The sequence below is a fragment of the Chiloscyllium plagiosum genome, unplaced genomic scaffold (assembly GCF_037043375.1).
Source record: "Chiloscyllium plagiosum isolate Xiang-an unplaced genomic scaffold, Cpla_swu_hap1 HiC_scaffold_2, whole genome shotgun sequence".
NCBI classification, from domain to species: Eukaryota; Metazoa; Chordata; class Chondrichthyes; order Orectolobiformes; family Hemiscylliidae; genus Chiloscyllium; species Chiloscyllium plagiosum.
In genome coordinates, this window is record NW_028270140.1 from 114316120 (window position 1) to 114331890 (window position 15771).

Genomic DNA, 15771 nt, shown 5'->3' on the forward strand with positions numbered 1-15771 from the left:
ATGCCTGTAGCCAAGCTGTTCAAGTGCAATGACAGGATTAGCATCTATTGAACAACTGTGTGAAAATCGCCCAGGTATGCACTGGCACCAAGCAGCCTGAATCCAGGTTAGCTTTGGCTCCATTAGTACTCTGAACCATTAACCAAGTGAAAGAAGGGCCAGCTAGTCACCAGTATTCAAGTCACCAGTAACATGTCAATCAGTGTCAGTTTAGGTTCCACTAGGACTGCGCAACACTAGACATAATTACAGATTTGGTCCAAAGAAGATCTGAACTCCAGTGCCTGGTGAGAATGGTTACCCAAAGAAAACTGTCAGGTACATCCATGATTGACACAAGGTGAGGACAAGTGTGGACTGAAAGGGTGGACTCACAAGATCAACATTTAAATGACAGTCAATCACTGAGGATTTATCATGAGCCAACATATACTGTGGATCGTGTAAATCAAAATATATTTCCTGTTTTTGTCTGGAGGTTCCATTTCCTTATTGGTGCCACACAAAGACTCGATTGTCTGTAGAGACTGGGTATGGTTTTGGACCTATTTTCACGAGTGCCCCCTCCAGTTCCGTTTATTGGTGCTGGGATCTAGGGAAGAACCATGCTGGAATCATTGCAGCTAACTAGATTCTATGTAACTTTCTATAACCATTAAATAGTTATAGAAAGTTACATAGAAATTGCCCTGTATTTTGCGAATCGAAATAGAAGTTGATGTTTTGTTAAGTTTATAAATCGATATTCTGATTCAGTCACATCACTCTACTGACTTGAAGCAGCCAGTTATTAATGGTTTCCAGGCTTTTGCCACTGCAGACAGGCAGCTGTTAACATTCCTTCATGCAGTGCTTGCAAGTCTGCTGTTAGTTACACCACGCCAGCGATCATGCTTGAATCCCACTTAATTATTCCGTTGCTAGAGGCTATAGGACACAATAGAGGAAAGGGATCTGGGAATATTTGTGGATAGCTCACTGAAACCAATACCACAGTGGGCGGCAGCAGTAAGGAAAGTAAACCCAGTCTTGGGCTGGATAGTTGTAGAGCTCAAGCAGGAGGTGATAATAATTGTACACAGTCTGTTGGTATATTTCTGATACTGTGCTACAGAAAAAAATATTCAGTAACAAGGGGAACGTGCTTCAAAAGACAAATGTACACGCAGAGATTCTGTGTACAATGAATCTAACCTTTGTCCTTCAATTTTAATTGAAGCATTTAGTTTAAATATCAAAAGTCTTACGGATACCCCTGAGTTATGTATAATTATATAATTGTCATTTATGCAGCTGTTGTCTTGTTACTAACATGAAATCATCAAATCCAAAATCAGCGTTGTATTTTTTTAAAACTGAGATTTCCTGTGTGTTTGCACATAGAGACCGAGTAATCAGGGTGAAAATAAAGTACCAGGGTGACAATCAAGCTAATATGGTGCAACTGTATTAATGTTACACTCAAATTTCCTCAGTTTTTCTTTCATGCCTATCTTTTGTTATAGCTGAAAGCATCTCCTTCTAATGGTTCAAGCCCAGATTAACAAGCAGTATGAACAAATATCCTGCAACACTATTGGTTCAAATTGGATGTAAAAATAATCTTGAAATTTCAGTTCCTGTTGGAAATAATGCCTTTTTACTGTGTTTGTTTAAACGGATTTTTCTTTTGGCAGCATATAGAACGTTTAATGTGGTAAAACATCCCAAGTCACTTCACAGGTACATTATCAAATAACACTTGATAACAAGTGACATCAAGAAATGTTCGGGCAGTTGCTTATAGAGGAGCATCTTAAAGAAGGAGTGAAATGTGAGGTGCTAAGCAAGGAAATTTCAGAGTTTCAGGCTCTGACACCTAAGGACATGATCACCAATGGTGGAGCGATTTAACACACGACTGTTCAAGACAGCAGGATTGGAACAATGCAGACATCTTACAGTGTTGTAGGGCTTGGAGGGATGTAACAGATGTAGAGGGAGCAAGGCCTTAGAGCGATTTAATACCAAGGATGAGAATTTTAAAATTGAGATGTTTCATGCTCAGAGCCAGCGTATGTCACTGAATACAGGGGTGAGAGGAGAATGAGACTCTGGTGTCATTCAAGCAGTTTGATGAATTAGAGACAATGGTTCTTTTTATTAACCTTACTGAGACCTTCTTATACATTTATAAACATTATTTAGATTTTTCTTACTTCAGTGTAAATCATATTAACATTTGAATTCTGAAACTTTCCACATTTACATTTTCTGCTGTGTCTAATATACTTGAATGAATGTTGGATGGCTTGAAATTTTAATTTTCATACTTAATGAAAGAATATTTGGTGCTAATTTGTTTGGCAGAACATTTAAGAGTAAGTTGATCGATTACAAATTGGTCTTAACTCTAGTTGCGTTTTCCCAAGGTGGGTCACAGAAAATTCCTCTTCCAGGATGCTGAATATATTCTGCGTAACTAATTTACTATGTTAAGTCATAACACCTTTTTTTAAAAAGGAATATGTTTACTTGTTTGATTAGGTTTTCTAGGTTTCTGAGTTTGACTTGACAGATTTTGTTTCACCAAATTTGCTGATTTCTTCTGGTTATCAAAGGCCATATATACAAATAATTGTTGTCATTAAAAGCAATTGTGATGTACAAAAGTACACAGAGTAGATATATTCAAAAGAAAACCTGAGCATTAACATTTTGGTCATGAATTTCTTGTCATCATTATAGATGACAATTGGTCATTAATTATTTATAAAAGGCTACTTGATGGCCTTATGTGGAGCTCCTGGACAGAATGTGAAGTCTTTCATGTAACCTTTAAGTCTTATAAATAAATGTTGTGTTCGGAAATATTTTCTCAGTTAACTTTGTAAACTGTAAGTTTCATTTTATGAGTATAACTTCTTGAGTACGAAGTTATAAAATGTTTTATCTTTATTTAGCTTAACGTGAAGAATGTTAGCAGTGACATTGAGGAAGCCCAGGTCACAACATCTCAACTAATTCGATATGAGTACCATGTTGTGTACTCCAGCAGTTACCAGGCACCTGTACTGTATTTCAGAGCTTGTTATTCAGGTATGTTAAACTCAACACCAGTGAAATTTAAGGTTCAGTCAATGTTATGTTTAACTGCCTAATGCTTTAATCTCTGTATCTTGGTGTAAATTACATAGCTGACACCTAGGACCTAAGCTATTCTGACTTTGTTCATTCCTGATCTCTGGCTTTAAAAAAAATCCTTCCCTTACCCTATACCAAATGCTCTTGGCTTGCCTTGTTTTTTGGATCCACTTTCTGTTATTTCCCTTTTGAACTACTTCACCTTCCCCCAGCTGCCCCACCAATATGGTACCAAAGCTGCTGAGCTAATAAGGTTTCTGCAAAAGAGTGCAAGATTATGATTGGATGAGGTAAGGTGAGAGGAGACTGATGTGAACAATAAGCAGTAGTGTAGTCATGTTGTGCCAATTAGCCTTGTTACAATCCAAGTGGCTGGTAATACAGGTCAGTCCAGAGCTCGGAGTGAAACCTGATGGAAGTTTTATTTTTGCTATCTGTTTACCACAATGGTTGATCATATTCACAACATGAACATATTTACAAACGGATACTAATGTGTTTTAACAAAAGAACATTAAATGCTATTACACAAAAAGGAAACTATAAAAAATACTATTTACACTAAGAACTAATTAAAATTGTCTTATTACAAATATCAGAAGTAAATATTCAACTCTATTGCCCTCAGCAATAATGATACGGATACTCCAACCTCACTGTCTTCCTGTTTCGAGTTCAAAAATGTTTCATAGAGCCATACAGCCTTTGATCCAACTTGTCCATGCCAACCAGATAAACCTAAATAAATCTAGTCTCATTTGCCAGCATTTGGCCCATATCCCTCCAAATCCTTCCTGATCATATACCCATCCAGATGCCTTTTAGATGTTGTAATGGTACCAGCCTCCACCACTTCCTCTGACAGCTCATTCCATACATGCACCACCCTCATCGACTTGATTTTACTTGGCTTCTTCTCAGTGAAGTTCTGCATTCATGTGATGCTACCTTTGTTAACTAACCTCTCTTCCAGAGATCCTTGTCAAAATGGCTAATACAGTACATTACCTCCTTAAAGTGTGTTCCTTAAATACATGCATTCAACAGCCTTATAAGACGTCTTCCTCTCTGACACTTCACAGCCCCCTTCTTCAGGAGCTTTCTCCTGCTATAAGTCACGGAAGGCTTATTTTCATTTGCCCTTACTGTTTTCAAGATTGCTAATCTAATAGTACCCTTGTTGCCAAAGGCTTGCTTTCTCTCTGTTAGAAACCTGAACTCTGTCTAACTGGATGGTTCTGGGTGGTTCTGCCTTTCTAAACGGAAGCTTGTTTCTGTCTCTGTATCATTATGTTGTAGGACACCTTGTTGCTAGGAAACAGCCCTAGCATCTCTCTTCTACTCTTATTTTCTAAAGCATGGAACTACTCACCTGCAGGTTTTTTTCTTTCAAACCTTATTTAAGTGCAGACAAAATCCCAGACAGCCATCCTGGTGTCAATGGCTGAATTCTTAAATTAAACAAAAGCTTTGAGCTGAATTGTACCATATATTGATAAAGTGTCATTTTCTTTAAGTTTCATGAAGATTTTCTCTCAGTGAGGCCTAGTGAACTTTCCCCACACACAGTCTCATACTTGCCTCATTAAATCAGATGCCACACATCTCTATGGCATCCCAATTTTCCCACTTGACCTAAGCAGAGGTATGTTCATCCATTGCCAGGATAAAAAGGGATCCCTTTATCCCAGGCCCTATTGTCATCTTTGACCACCAACCCCCCACCCACCCTTGCGCCTGGTCAAGTGCAGCACTTCAGAGTTGCATACCATCAGTGTAGTGGCACAGAGGCACAGTTCAATGCTTCTCATAGGAAATAGGAAGCCCAGCTAATACTTCATTGTACATACAACCGTACATTTTTACACCAATTGCTGTTTAAGGACATGGTTGTACAGCTTACCTGACCTTAGCCACGTCTTATCTTGCATCTCTAAGTCACTGCTACTCTTTCTCCAGTGCCTACTGTACTCTAGCATCTTAGCATTGTTTAATGTGGGAGCATCACATACAGGGAAGTTTTCAATCATTTCAAAATGGTCACCTTCATTTAGGAAACCAAAAGCGACCAGAAATCAAACAATAAGAAGCTGCATTTGCTTCTTGGAACAGAAACAAACATTGATCAAATAGACAATTTGTTAATAACAATTGAATTGAGCATCATCAGCATGGATTTGCAAATGGAAAATTGTGTTTGACAAACTAGTTGCGGATGTTACTAACAAAATTTATTAAGCAGAGCCAATGATCATAGTTTATTTTGATTTTCAAAGGCTATTGATAAGATCCCCCACAGGAAGTTGGTTAGAAATATTAAAGCTCATTGGATAAGAATAATGCACTGGTACAAATTAATGATTTTCTGATGAAAGAAAAACAGACATTAGGAATAATGCGGCCATTCTCACATTGGTAGACAGTGACTAGGGTCCCATAAGAATCTGGATTAGTGGTGCTGGAAGAGCACAGCAGTTCAGGCAGCATCCAAGGAGCTTCGAAATCGATGTTTCGAGCAAAAGCCCTTCATCAGGAATAAAGGGCTTTTGCCCTTTATGATAAAGGGCTGATGAAGGGCTTTTGCCCGAAACGTCGATTTCGAAGCTCCTTGGATGCTGCCTGAACTGCTGTGGCACACTTGCCTTCATTGTTCAGACCTTTGAGTATAGGAGTTGGGACATTATGTTGAGGTTGTGCAGGATGTTGGTGAGGCTTTTTCTGGAGTATGTGTCCAGTTCTGGTTGCCTTGTTGTAGGAAGGATATTATTAAACTGGAGAGGGTTCAGAAGAGATTTATCAGGATGTTGCCGGAACTAGAGGATTTGAGTTGGAAGGAAAGGCTGGATAGGCTGGGCCTTTTTTTCACTGAAGTGTAGGAGATTGTTGGCTGACCTTATAGAAGTTCATAAAATAATGAGGAATATAGATAAAGTGAATGGCAGAGATCTTTTCCCTCGGGTGGGGGATTTCAAGATTAGGAGGCATATTTTTAAGGTGAGAGGAGAAAGATTTAAACAAGATATGAGGGGCAGTTTCTTTTATACAGTGGTTCGTGCATGGAATGAACTTCCAGAGGAAGTGGTGGAAGCTGGAACAGATTCAACATTTAAATGACATTTGCATAAGTGCATGAATAATAAATATTTGGAGGGATATGGGCTAAGTGCACACAAGTGGCACGAGCGTAGTTTGGGATTATGTTCAGTATGGACTGGTAAGACCGAAGGGTCTGTTTCTGGGCTGTATGTCCCTGACTCTATGATTCTACAATCAGTACTTGGACCCCAGCTGTTCACCAAGCATGTCTATGAGTCAGATGTGGGGACCAAACTTAATATTTTGAAATTTGATACAAATGTGATGTAATGCTAAGTCAGAATAAAGGCTTTGAGGAAGATGTCAAGCGGCTTCAGGAGAGTTCGGACAGGACTAGGAAATGGTCAAGACCATGGCAGATAGAATATAATATGGAAAGACGTGAGGTTATCCAGTTTGTAGGAGATGTCTAAAGTATTTTTTTTAAGTGGCAGGAAGTTAGAAGTTGTAGATGTTCAAAGGGACCCAGGAGTCCCTGTAGATAAGTCACTGAAGGCTCATAGGCAGGTTCACTAAGCTATTAGGGAAGTTAGTGAAATGTTCATATTTACTGCAAGAGGATTTGAGTACAGGAGTGAAGAAGTCTTGCTTCAGTTGTACAGGGGATTAGTTAGAGCATTGTCGTACTGTGTGCAGTTTTGGTCTCCTTATTTCAGGAAGGATATTATTGCCACAGAGGAATGTCTTTTGAGTCTGACTTGAGGAGAAAGTTTTTTTACTCAGAGGGTTGTGAACCTTTGTAATTCCCTACACTAGAGGACTATTGAAACTTACTTTTTCAGTAGGTTTAAGATAGAGATTGATAGTTTTTTTTAACCATTGACCAGAAAGATATGGAAATGGTGTGAGCAAAGATACTGTTTGATCAGCCATGACCGTACTGAATGGCCCACTTCTGTTCCTCTGTGTAAGATTGATGTTATGTGGTACCATGCAGCAACATGTTTGTTCCCATGACTGTTGACTGCTGACAACCATAATAAGCTCCCTAGCTTTCTGTTTATGTTAAACAGAAGTAGCATGAACACTTGTAAGGTCCAGTTGATGAACCAGAGCCCAAAGAAGGGAAGGAAGGATGCTGTGAGCATTCAGTTGGCACAAAGTGAGAGTGCTGTGAGCAAGCTGCTCTGCGATGTGTACTAGTCCAATCCATGAGTTGGCAGCCTGTCCCTGTGCACAAAGTACCCTTGCAGCAGCATTCCATTAAAGTGTGCTGGACCATCCAAAGTCCAACATTGAAGTGCAGAGCTGTACTGTATTTGAATTGGAGAGATGGCATGATGGTGCAATGAGCTTGGTATGTGTCAAATGCCAATGTTCATGGACATGGGATGAATGCAGTTGCTCCCATTGGAACATGGCCTGAGACCTGAGATGCTGGAGCAGTGAGCAGCAATTGGAATCCCCAGGTGCCCACTCTGACCTTCATGTTATGAATTCTCACTGTCGAGTTTTTGTCTGGTGGGTGGAGGGAATGGGTGACTGCACTTTAATGAGGTAAGATTCAGTAATCATGAGGGCATTGATGAGTAATATTTCATGCTGATAAGCCTCTTGCCATTCAGTACTGAGAATCTTTCCTCAACTTCCAAGACCTGGTTGGAAATTGTGACATTGAGAAGAGCCTCTCTCGACATCCTGCTCAATTTTCACAGATTTCACCTCATAGCCCACATTGTTCAGGGGCTAGGGAGAATGCATCCAGAGTCTTCCCTATTTAGCAGCTATGTTATAGAGACACAGATCAAATTTAATACATTGTTCTCTCCACTTTACAACCCAAGTCCTTGAATTGTTATGATAATGATTATATCACGACCTTGCATCACAGCCAATTTCTGTAAATTCTAAGCGATTCTCTTAATTTATTAATTGTTTCCCAGCACTCCAGTTAATTTTCTGTTCTCACTGTTTCATCAGGGATTATATATGATAATAATGCAGATATAAGGAAGAAACTAAAATAGCTATTGTATGTATTCTAAAATCACAAAAGTTTCAATAGGTCTGTTTTCTATCAGTGACCATCTTTTATAGTTCTGGTGAAAGGTCAAAGACCTGAAATGTTAAGTGCAGTTTTACTTCCAGCAATGCTGCTTGACCTGTTGATTGCTTTTAGTGTTTTCAGTTTTTGTTTCAACTTTGCAACAACTGCAGGGTTTGTTTTGCTCTGTTGCTTTTGTAGTTGTTTGCTACTTCTATCAAAAAGTTAGGGTGTAGAAGGGGATCTCGCAGATTGCATTTTATATAACATTTACCTTAATGTTGCACTTCACTTTTCACTAGAAATGGTAAAAAGTTATATTTTTGATATTCTAGATGGAAAGCCACTTACTTTGGAAGAAATTTGGGAGAATGTACATGATTGTTACAAAGAGCGACTTTTTCAAGGACCCTGGGATACTATTACACAACAGGTAATTAATTATACATTTATCTAAGCTAATCAATTCTATGCATCAGTCAGTAGATTTGAGCAAAGCCATTATTTTCACTTCAGGTTTGTAAACAATCACTGTTCAGTTTATGGCCTTGACTCAGTGATAAAACTGTGTAAAGTAATATCCCATCAGCACTTCAGCCAACCCCTGATGCCTCGAGTATCCTCCATTGGTCCTTGGATCACTCAATGTCTCACCCCCTCACTGTCCATAATCAGTCAGACAGTCCTCTGAATCCACATGTAAATTATTTTGCATGTCTCAGTGATTTTTTTTGAAAAAGCCCTCACCATCCAATACATTGGTTCCAATGTGGACAAAACAAATAAGACCAAGAGGTGAGGTGAACATGACAGCACTTAACAGCAGAGCTACCATTGACTGAGTGTGGCATCAAGGATCCCTATCAAAACTCAGGTCAGTGGAAATTAGGCTGAAAATTCTCCACTGGTTGGAGTCATACCTTGCATGTAGGAAGATGGTTGTTGCAATTGTCCGCTTTAGGACAACTTTACATGTTCGTGTCCTCGGCCAAGCTGCTTCATCAATGACCTTGCATCCACTGTATAACATTAAAAATGTGGACTCTTGTTGATGACTGCAAAATGTTTAGCAACATTCCCTATCCTCTGAAGCACTCCATGTTGAAATGCAGCAAGACCTGAACAATATCGAGGTTTGGACCGATAAGTGTGTTAAGACATGGGGTAAACTCTCCTGCTTAATTTAAACCAGCAACACAGAAAACATTTATCCCGTGCAGTAATCTGTGAAAATTCAAGAGGCCAAGAACTATTTAAAGTTAAAATTAACAACTTTATTTCTTCAAGTATAACAGAGAATGATTAACTAACAACTATTTACAACTCCTTCCTCTAACCTATCTTTTGCCTTCCCCTTATACAATATTAGTCCGATAAAACTCACAATTAAGATTTACAAAACAAAACTTTTTATCTCAAAACCAGGCAGCTTTCAGTTCTTCTCTGTGTTCCTGTCTTCTTTTCTTCTTCTTGAGGATTCAGCTTCACAGGTTACTGATCGATAAAGGTACTTTTAAGAAAGCTATTTTTCAGGCTGTCCTCTCAACTGTTCAATTTTCCTTGGTCTTGTACTCCCAAAGCATCAGATTGTGTCATTGGCTTTTAAGATCGTCAATATACCCAATTCAAACCTGATTGGAATTTGGTATTTTCGGGTATAATTTAAACTGGTTGGCTGAATTTGAATTTGCTTTTATCTCATAGCAACTCAGCCAGTGCTATCGATTCTGAACCAAATATTGTAAATTCTCCAGCACTTGGTGTGCTTGCCAAATCCTTCACTCTCTTAAAAGTACAGTGTACTTCTACACCTTCACAACAAGTGGCAAGTAGCACTTGCAACACACAAGTGCTAGGCAATGTCCATCTCTAACGAGAGAATCAAACTATTGCCCCTTGAGATTCATTGGCATTACCATCAATGGGCACATCCTGAATACGTGAATAAACATCCTGGCAGTCACCATTGACCAGAAACTGAACTGGACAAGCCAATGAACACTGTGTTTAAAAGAGCAGGTCAGAGGCTAGGAAACTTAGAAGGATTACTCACCACCTGACACCCTAAAGCCAGTCTACCAGTGTTCCCTGTAATACTCTTTCTGAATGTGCAGGTCTGAGTGGACCAAGAGTTGAAGCAACTTCTGGAGTGTTTACTGCAGGCTCATTTCCTCAGTGGGTGCTACCATATTGTCTGGTACCATACTCTTCCATCAGGACACCTTTGGTTGTCTTATATCATCAGCAATGTTTGCGCCTAATGTTGCTCTCATCACCAGCGAAACGTAGGCCTGGCAATTGAGGAATGCAATCAAGACATTGACTTTGTCCAATGAAGTCAAAGGGAGAACACTGGGATAGCTACATTGCAGGCACCACGGTAGCAAAGTTATAGAAGTAACACAGAAATGCGGTTGGACTGTGAAGGATGTTGGAAGGAAATATCTTTCCCCTGTCTGGAATCTCTTTCGCCAAACCAAACATTCTCGGTATATGAGTAAGGCAGTGCCCAGCTCTGCATTGAATCTCAGCATTCTTCAGGGGGCAGGGGAGAAGTATTTGCATCTGTGCAGCCAGGAGTGGTGGAAGCACAGTCTCTGAGGATGCTTAGCCATTGCAATCATACAATCAAGGATTCTAGTATTTTCTAACTACTGCCATCAGGTTGGAATGTGAGAGTCCTGGGGAGTGTTCTCCAGACTGCTCCCTATTCTTCCTAACTACTGCCATCAGGTTGGAGTGTGAGAGAACTGGGGAGTGTTCTCCAGACTGCTCCCTATTCTTCCTAACTACTGCCATCAGGTTGGAGTGTGAGAGAACTGGGGAGTGTTCTCCAGACTGCTCCGTATTCTTCCTAACTACTGCCATCAGGTTGGAGTGTGAGAGACCTGGGGAGTGTTCTCCAGACTCCTTCCTATTCTTCCTCCACTTTGCTTGAAAAAGGTCCAAAATTGTACTGCCCACGAAAGGTCCCTGTTCACAGGGAGTGCACGCTGAGCTACAGCTGCAGCTATGTACAGTTACTGCAAAGGCTAGCCTTGTGCGTGCAGTTTGCTTCCAAGTGGTCACATTGCCACCATTTTGCAATAAAGGCTGTGTTTGGACTTGTAAGCCGTAGTGCAAAATGAAATCCTTAGTCATTGAAATGTGTTGCATTGAGAAACCACTGGGCTCTTGGCGAACTAGTGTACAAAGGGCATAATGTCAAAAGGATCATGCAGCTCATGTGGCATGAAGGGGAGATGGCTGTACATTTGTAACTGCCATTTCTGCTTTGTCACTGTATCGCCCCAACATCTTCCTGTCTGTGAGATCCATCCTGGGATCCACACCTTTGCATTCCTCCATCAGAAGTTTCTTCTTGGAGCCGAGGAGACTGAGGTGGGGGGGGTGGGAGGGGGGGGAGAGACATGATAGAGATGTGAAACATTAAGAGGGGCATGGATAGGGTAGGCAGGAAAATACTTCCCCCTTGGTGGAGGAGTCAATGGCAGGGGGCGTGGGGATAGATTTAAGATACGTTACAGCGGGTTTCAAGGGGATGTGAGGAAGAGGTTTTTCACCCAGAAGTTGGTGGGAATCTGGAGCTCACTGACTGTACATGTGGTGGAGATGGAAGCTGTTGTTACATTTCAGGGGTATTTTGACATGCACTTGTGATACCAATTCAGTCAAAGCCTTGGGCCAATTCTAGAAAATGGGATGAGAATAGCTAGGTGCTTGTTTTTGATCAAGGAGACTTGCTGGGCCGAAGGGCCACTTTCTGTGCTATATACCTCTATGTCATTTCCTCTCCTAAGAAAAATCCCCTTTGTCAAGTGAGCTTTTGGGTGGTGTAGCTGACATCAATGATGAGGGACACCATGTCTGCAGTAAATTGTACCAGCCTGCTTAAGCATTCGGCATGTTGGCCCTTCATTTTCAGCAGGTATACGATGTGCTTGGTAACGGCGGGTAAACGGTGTGTTCGATCAGGGTGGGTATACTGTGTGCTCGATCAGGGCGGGTATACGGTGTGCTCGATCAGGGCAGGTATACGGTGTGTTCGATCAGGACGGGTGTACTGTGCGCTCAATCAGGGCAGGTATACCATGCGCTCAGTCAGGGCGGGTATACGGAGCATTCGATCCGGGCGGGTATACTGTGCGCTCGATCAGGGCAGGTATACCGTGCGCTCGATCAGGGCGGATATACGGTGTGCTCGATCAGGACGGGTATACGGTGGTCTCGATCAGGGCGGTATACGGTGTGTTCGATCAGGGCGGGTATACGGTGTGTTCGATCAGGGCGGGTATGCGGTATGCTCGATCAGGGCGGGTCTACGGTGAGTTCGATTACAGCGAGTATACCGTGTGCTCAGTCACTGCGGGTATACGGAGTGCTCGATCAGGGCGGGTATACCATGTGCTCGATCAGGACGGGTATACCGTGTGTTCGATATTGACGGGTACACGGTGTGCTCGATCAGGGCGGGTACACGGTGTGTTCGATCAGGATGGGTACACGGTGTGTGTGATCAGGGTGGGTACACGGTGTGTGCGATCAGGACGGGTTTTGGTGTGCCCGATCAGGGCAGATATACGGTGTGTTCGATCAGGAAGGGTATACGGTGTGCTCGATCAGGGCGGGTATACTGTGTGTTCGATCAGGGCGGGTATACGTTGTGTTCGATCAGGGCGGGTATACTGTGTGCTCGATCAGGGTGGGTATACGATGTGTTCGATCAGGGTGGATATACCGGACACTCGATCAGGGCGGTTATAAGGTGCGCTCGATCAGGGCGGGTATAAGGTGCGCTCGATCAGGGCGGGTATAAGGTGCGCTCGATCAGGACGGGTATACAGTGTTCTCGATCAGGGCGGGTATGCGGTGTGCTCGATCACAGCGAGTATACCGTGTGCTCAGTCACCGCGGGTATACGGTGTGTGCGATCAGGGTGGGTACACGGTGTGCTCGATCAGGACGGGTACACGGTGTGTTCGATCAGGGCGGGTATACCGTGTGTTCGATCGGGCGGGTATACCGTACACTCGATCAGGGCGGGTATACAGTGTGCTCTATTACAGCGGGTATACGGTGTGTTCGATCAGGACGGGTATACGATGTGTTCGATCAGAGCGGGTATACGATGTGTTCGATCAGGGCGGGTATACGGTGTGTTCGATCAGGGTGGGTATACAGTGTGCTCGATCAGAACGGGTATACGGTGTGCTCGATCAGGCTGGGTATACGATGTGTTCGATCAGGGCGGGTATACGGTGTGTTCGATCAGGGTGGGTATACAGTGTGCTCGATCAGAACGGGTATACAGTGTGCTCGATCAGAACGGGTATACGGTGTGCTCGATCAGGACGGGTATACAGTGTGCTCGATCAGAGTGGGTATACGGTGTTTTCGATCAGGGCGGGTGTACGATGTGTTCAATCAGGGCGGGTATAAGGTGCGCTCGATCAGGGCGGGTATACGGTGTTCTCGATCAGGGCGAGTATACGGTGAGCTCGATCAGGGCGGGTCTACGGTGAGTTCAATCACAGCAGGTATACGGTGAGTTCGATCTCAGCAAGTATACCGTGTGCTCAGTCACCGCGGGTATACGGAGTGCTCGATCAGGGCGGGTATACGGTGTGTGCGATCAGGGCGGTTATACCGTGTGCTCGATCAGGGCGGGTACACGGTGTGCTCGATCAGAGTGGGTATACGATGTGTTCGATCAGGACCGGTATACGGTGTTTTCGATCAGGGCGGGTGTACGATGTGCTCGATCAGGGCGGGTACACGGTGTGCTCGATCAGGGCGGGTACACGGTGTGCTCGATCAGGGCGGGTACACGGTGTGCTCGATCAGGGCGGGTACACGGTGTGCTCGATCAGGGCGGGTACACGGTGTGCTCGATCAGGGCGGGTATACGGTGTGTTCGAATCAGGGCGGGTATCCTGTGTGCTCGATCAGGGTGGGTATACGGTGTGTTCGAATCAGGGCGGGTATCCTGTGTGCTCGATCAGGGTGGGTATACGGTGCGTTCGATCAGGGCGTGTATACCGTGTGCTCGATCAGGGCGGGTCTACGGCGAGTTCGATCACAGCGGGTATATGGTGAGTTCGATCACAGCGACTATACTGTGTGCTCAGTCACCGCGGGTATACAGGGTGCTCGATCAGGGCGGGTATACCGTGTGCTCGAACAGGGCGGGTACACGGTGTGTTCGATCAGGACGGGTACACGGTGTGTTCGATCCGGACGGGTATACGGTGTTCTCGATCAGGGCGGATATACGGTGTGTTCGATCAGGACGGATATACGGTGTATTTGATCAGGACGGGTATACGGTGTGCTCGATCAGGGCAGGTATACCGTGTTCGATCAGGGCGGGTATACGTTGTGTTCGATCAGGGTCGGTATACTGTGTGCTCGATCAGGGCGGGTATACGATGTGTTTGATCAGAGCGGGTATACGATGTGTTCGATCAGGACGGGTATACGGTGTGTTCGATCAGGACGGGTATACGGTGTGCTCGGTCAGGCTGGGTATACGATGTGTTTGATCAGAGCGGGTATACGATGTGTTCGATCAGGACGGGTATACGGTGTGTTCGATGAGGGCGGGTACACGGTGTGCTCGATGAGGACGTGTACACGGTGTGTTCGATCAGGGCGGGTATACGTTGTGCTCGATCGGGGCGGTTTTATGGTGTGTTCGATCAGGACGGGTATACGGTGTTCTCGATCAGGGCGAATATACGGTGTGTTCGATCAGGACGGGTATACGGTGTGCTAGATCAGGGCGGGTATACCATGTGATCGATCAGGGCGGGTATACGGTGTGTTCGAATCAGGGTGGGTATACTGTGTGCTCGGTCAGGGTGGCTATACGGTGCGTTCGGTCAGGGTGGCTATACCGTGCGCTCGATCAGGGCGGGTATAAGGTGTGCTCGATCAGGGCAAGTATAAGGTGTGCTCGATCAGCTCGGGTGTACGGTGTTCTCGATCAGGGCGGGTATACGGTGTGTTCGATCAGGGCGGTATGCGGTGTGCTCGATGAGGGCGGGTCTACGGTGAGTTCAATCACAGCGGGTATACGGTGAGTTCGATATCAGCGAGTATACCGTGTGCTCAGTCACCGCGGGTATACGGAGTGCTCGATCAGGGCGGGTATACGGTGTGTTCAAATCAGGGCGGTTATACCGTGCGCTCGATCAGGGCAGGTATAAGGTGTGCTCGATTAGATCGGGTATACGGTGTTCTCGATCAGGGCGGGTATGTGGTGTGTTCGATCAGGGCGGGTATACGGTGTGCTCGATCAGGGCGGGTCTACGGTGAGTTCGATCACAGCGGGTACATGGTGTGTTCGATCAGGGCGGGTATACGGTGTGTTCAAATCAGGGCGGGTATACTGTGTGCTCGATCAGGGTGGGTGTACGATGTGTTAGATCAGGGCGGTTATAGAGTGCGCTCGATCAGGGTGGGTATACGGTGCGTTCGATCAGGGCATGTATACCGTGTGCTCGATCAGGGCGGGTACACGGTGTGCTCGATCAGGACGGGTACACTGTGTGCTCGATCAGGGTGGG

The 15771-nt window shown here is 44.1% G+C and overlaps 1 protein-coding gene across 7 annotated transcripts in view; it reads left to right on the forward strand.

The window, feature by feature from the left end:
* The window catches only part of atg10 (ATG10 autophagy related 10 homolog (S. cerevisiae)), a 241259-nt gene that overhangs the window by 146556 nt on the left and 78932 nt on the right, over positions 1–15771 (forward strand). For all 7 annotated transcript variants that reach the window (XM_087999762.1, XM_087999773.1, XM_087999768.1 and 4 more), the window contains 2 exons: positions 2943–3078; positions 8539–8636. In XM_087999762.1, the coding sequence (XP_087855888.1) occupies positions 2943–3078; positions 8539–8636 (234 nt within the window). The remainder of the gene's footprint in view (positions 1–2942; positions 3079–8538; positions 8637–15771) is intronic.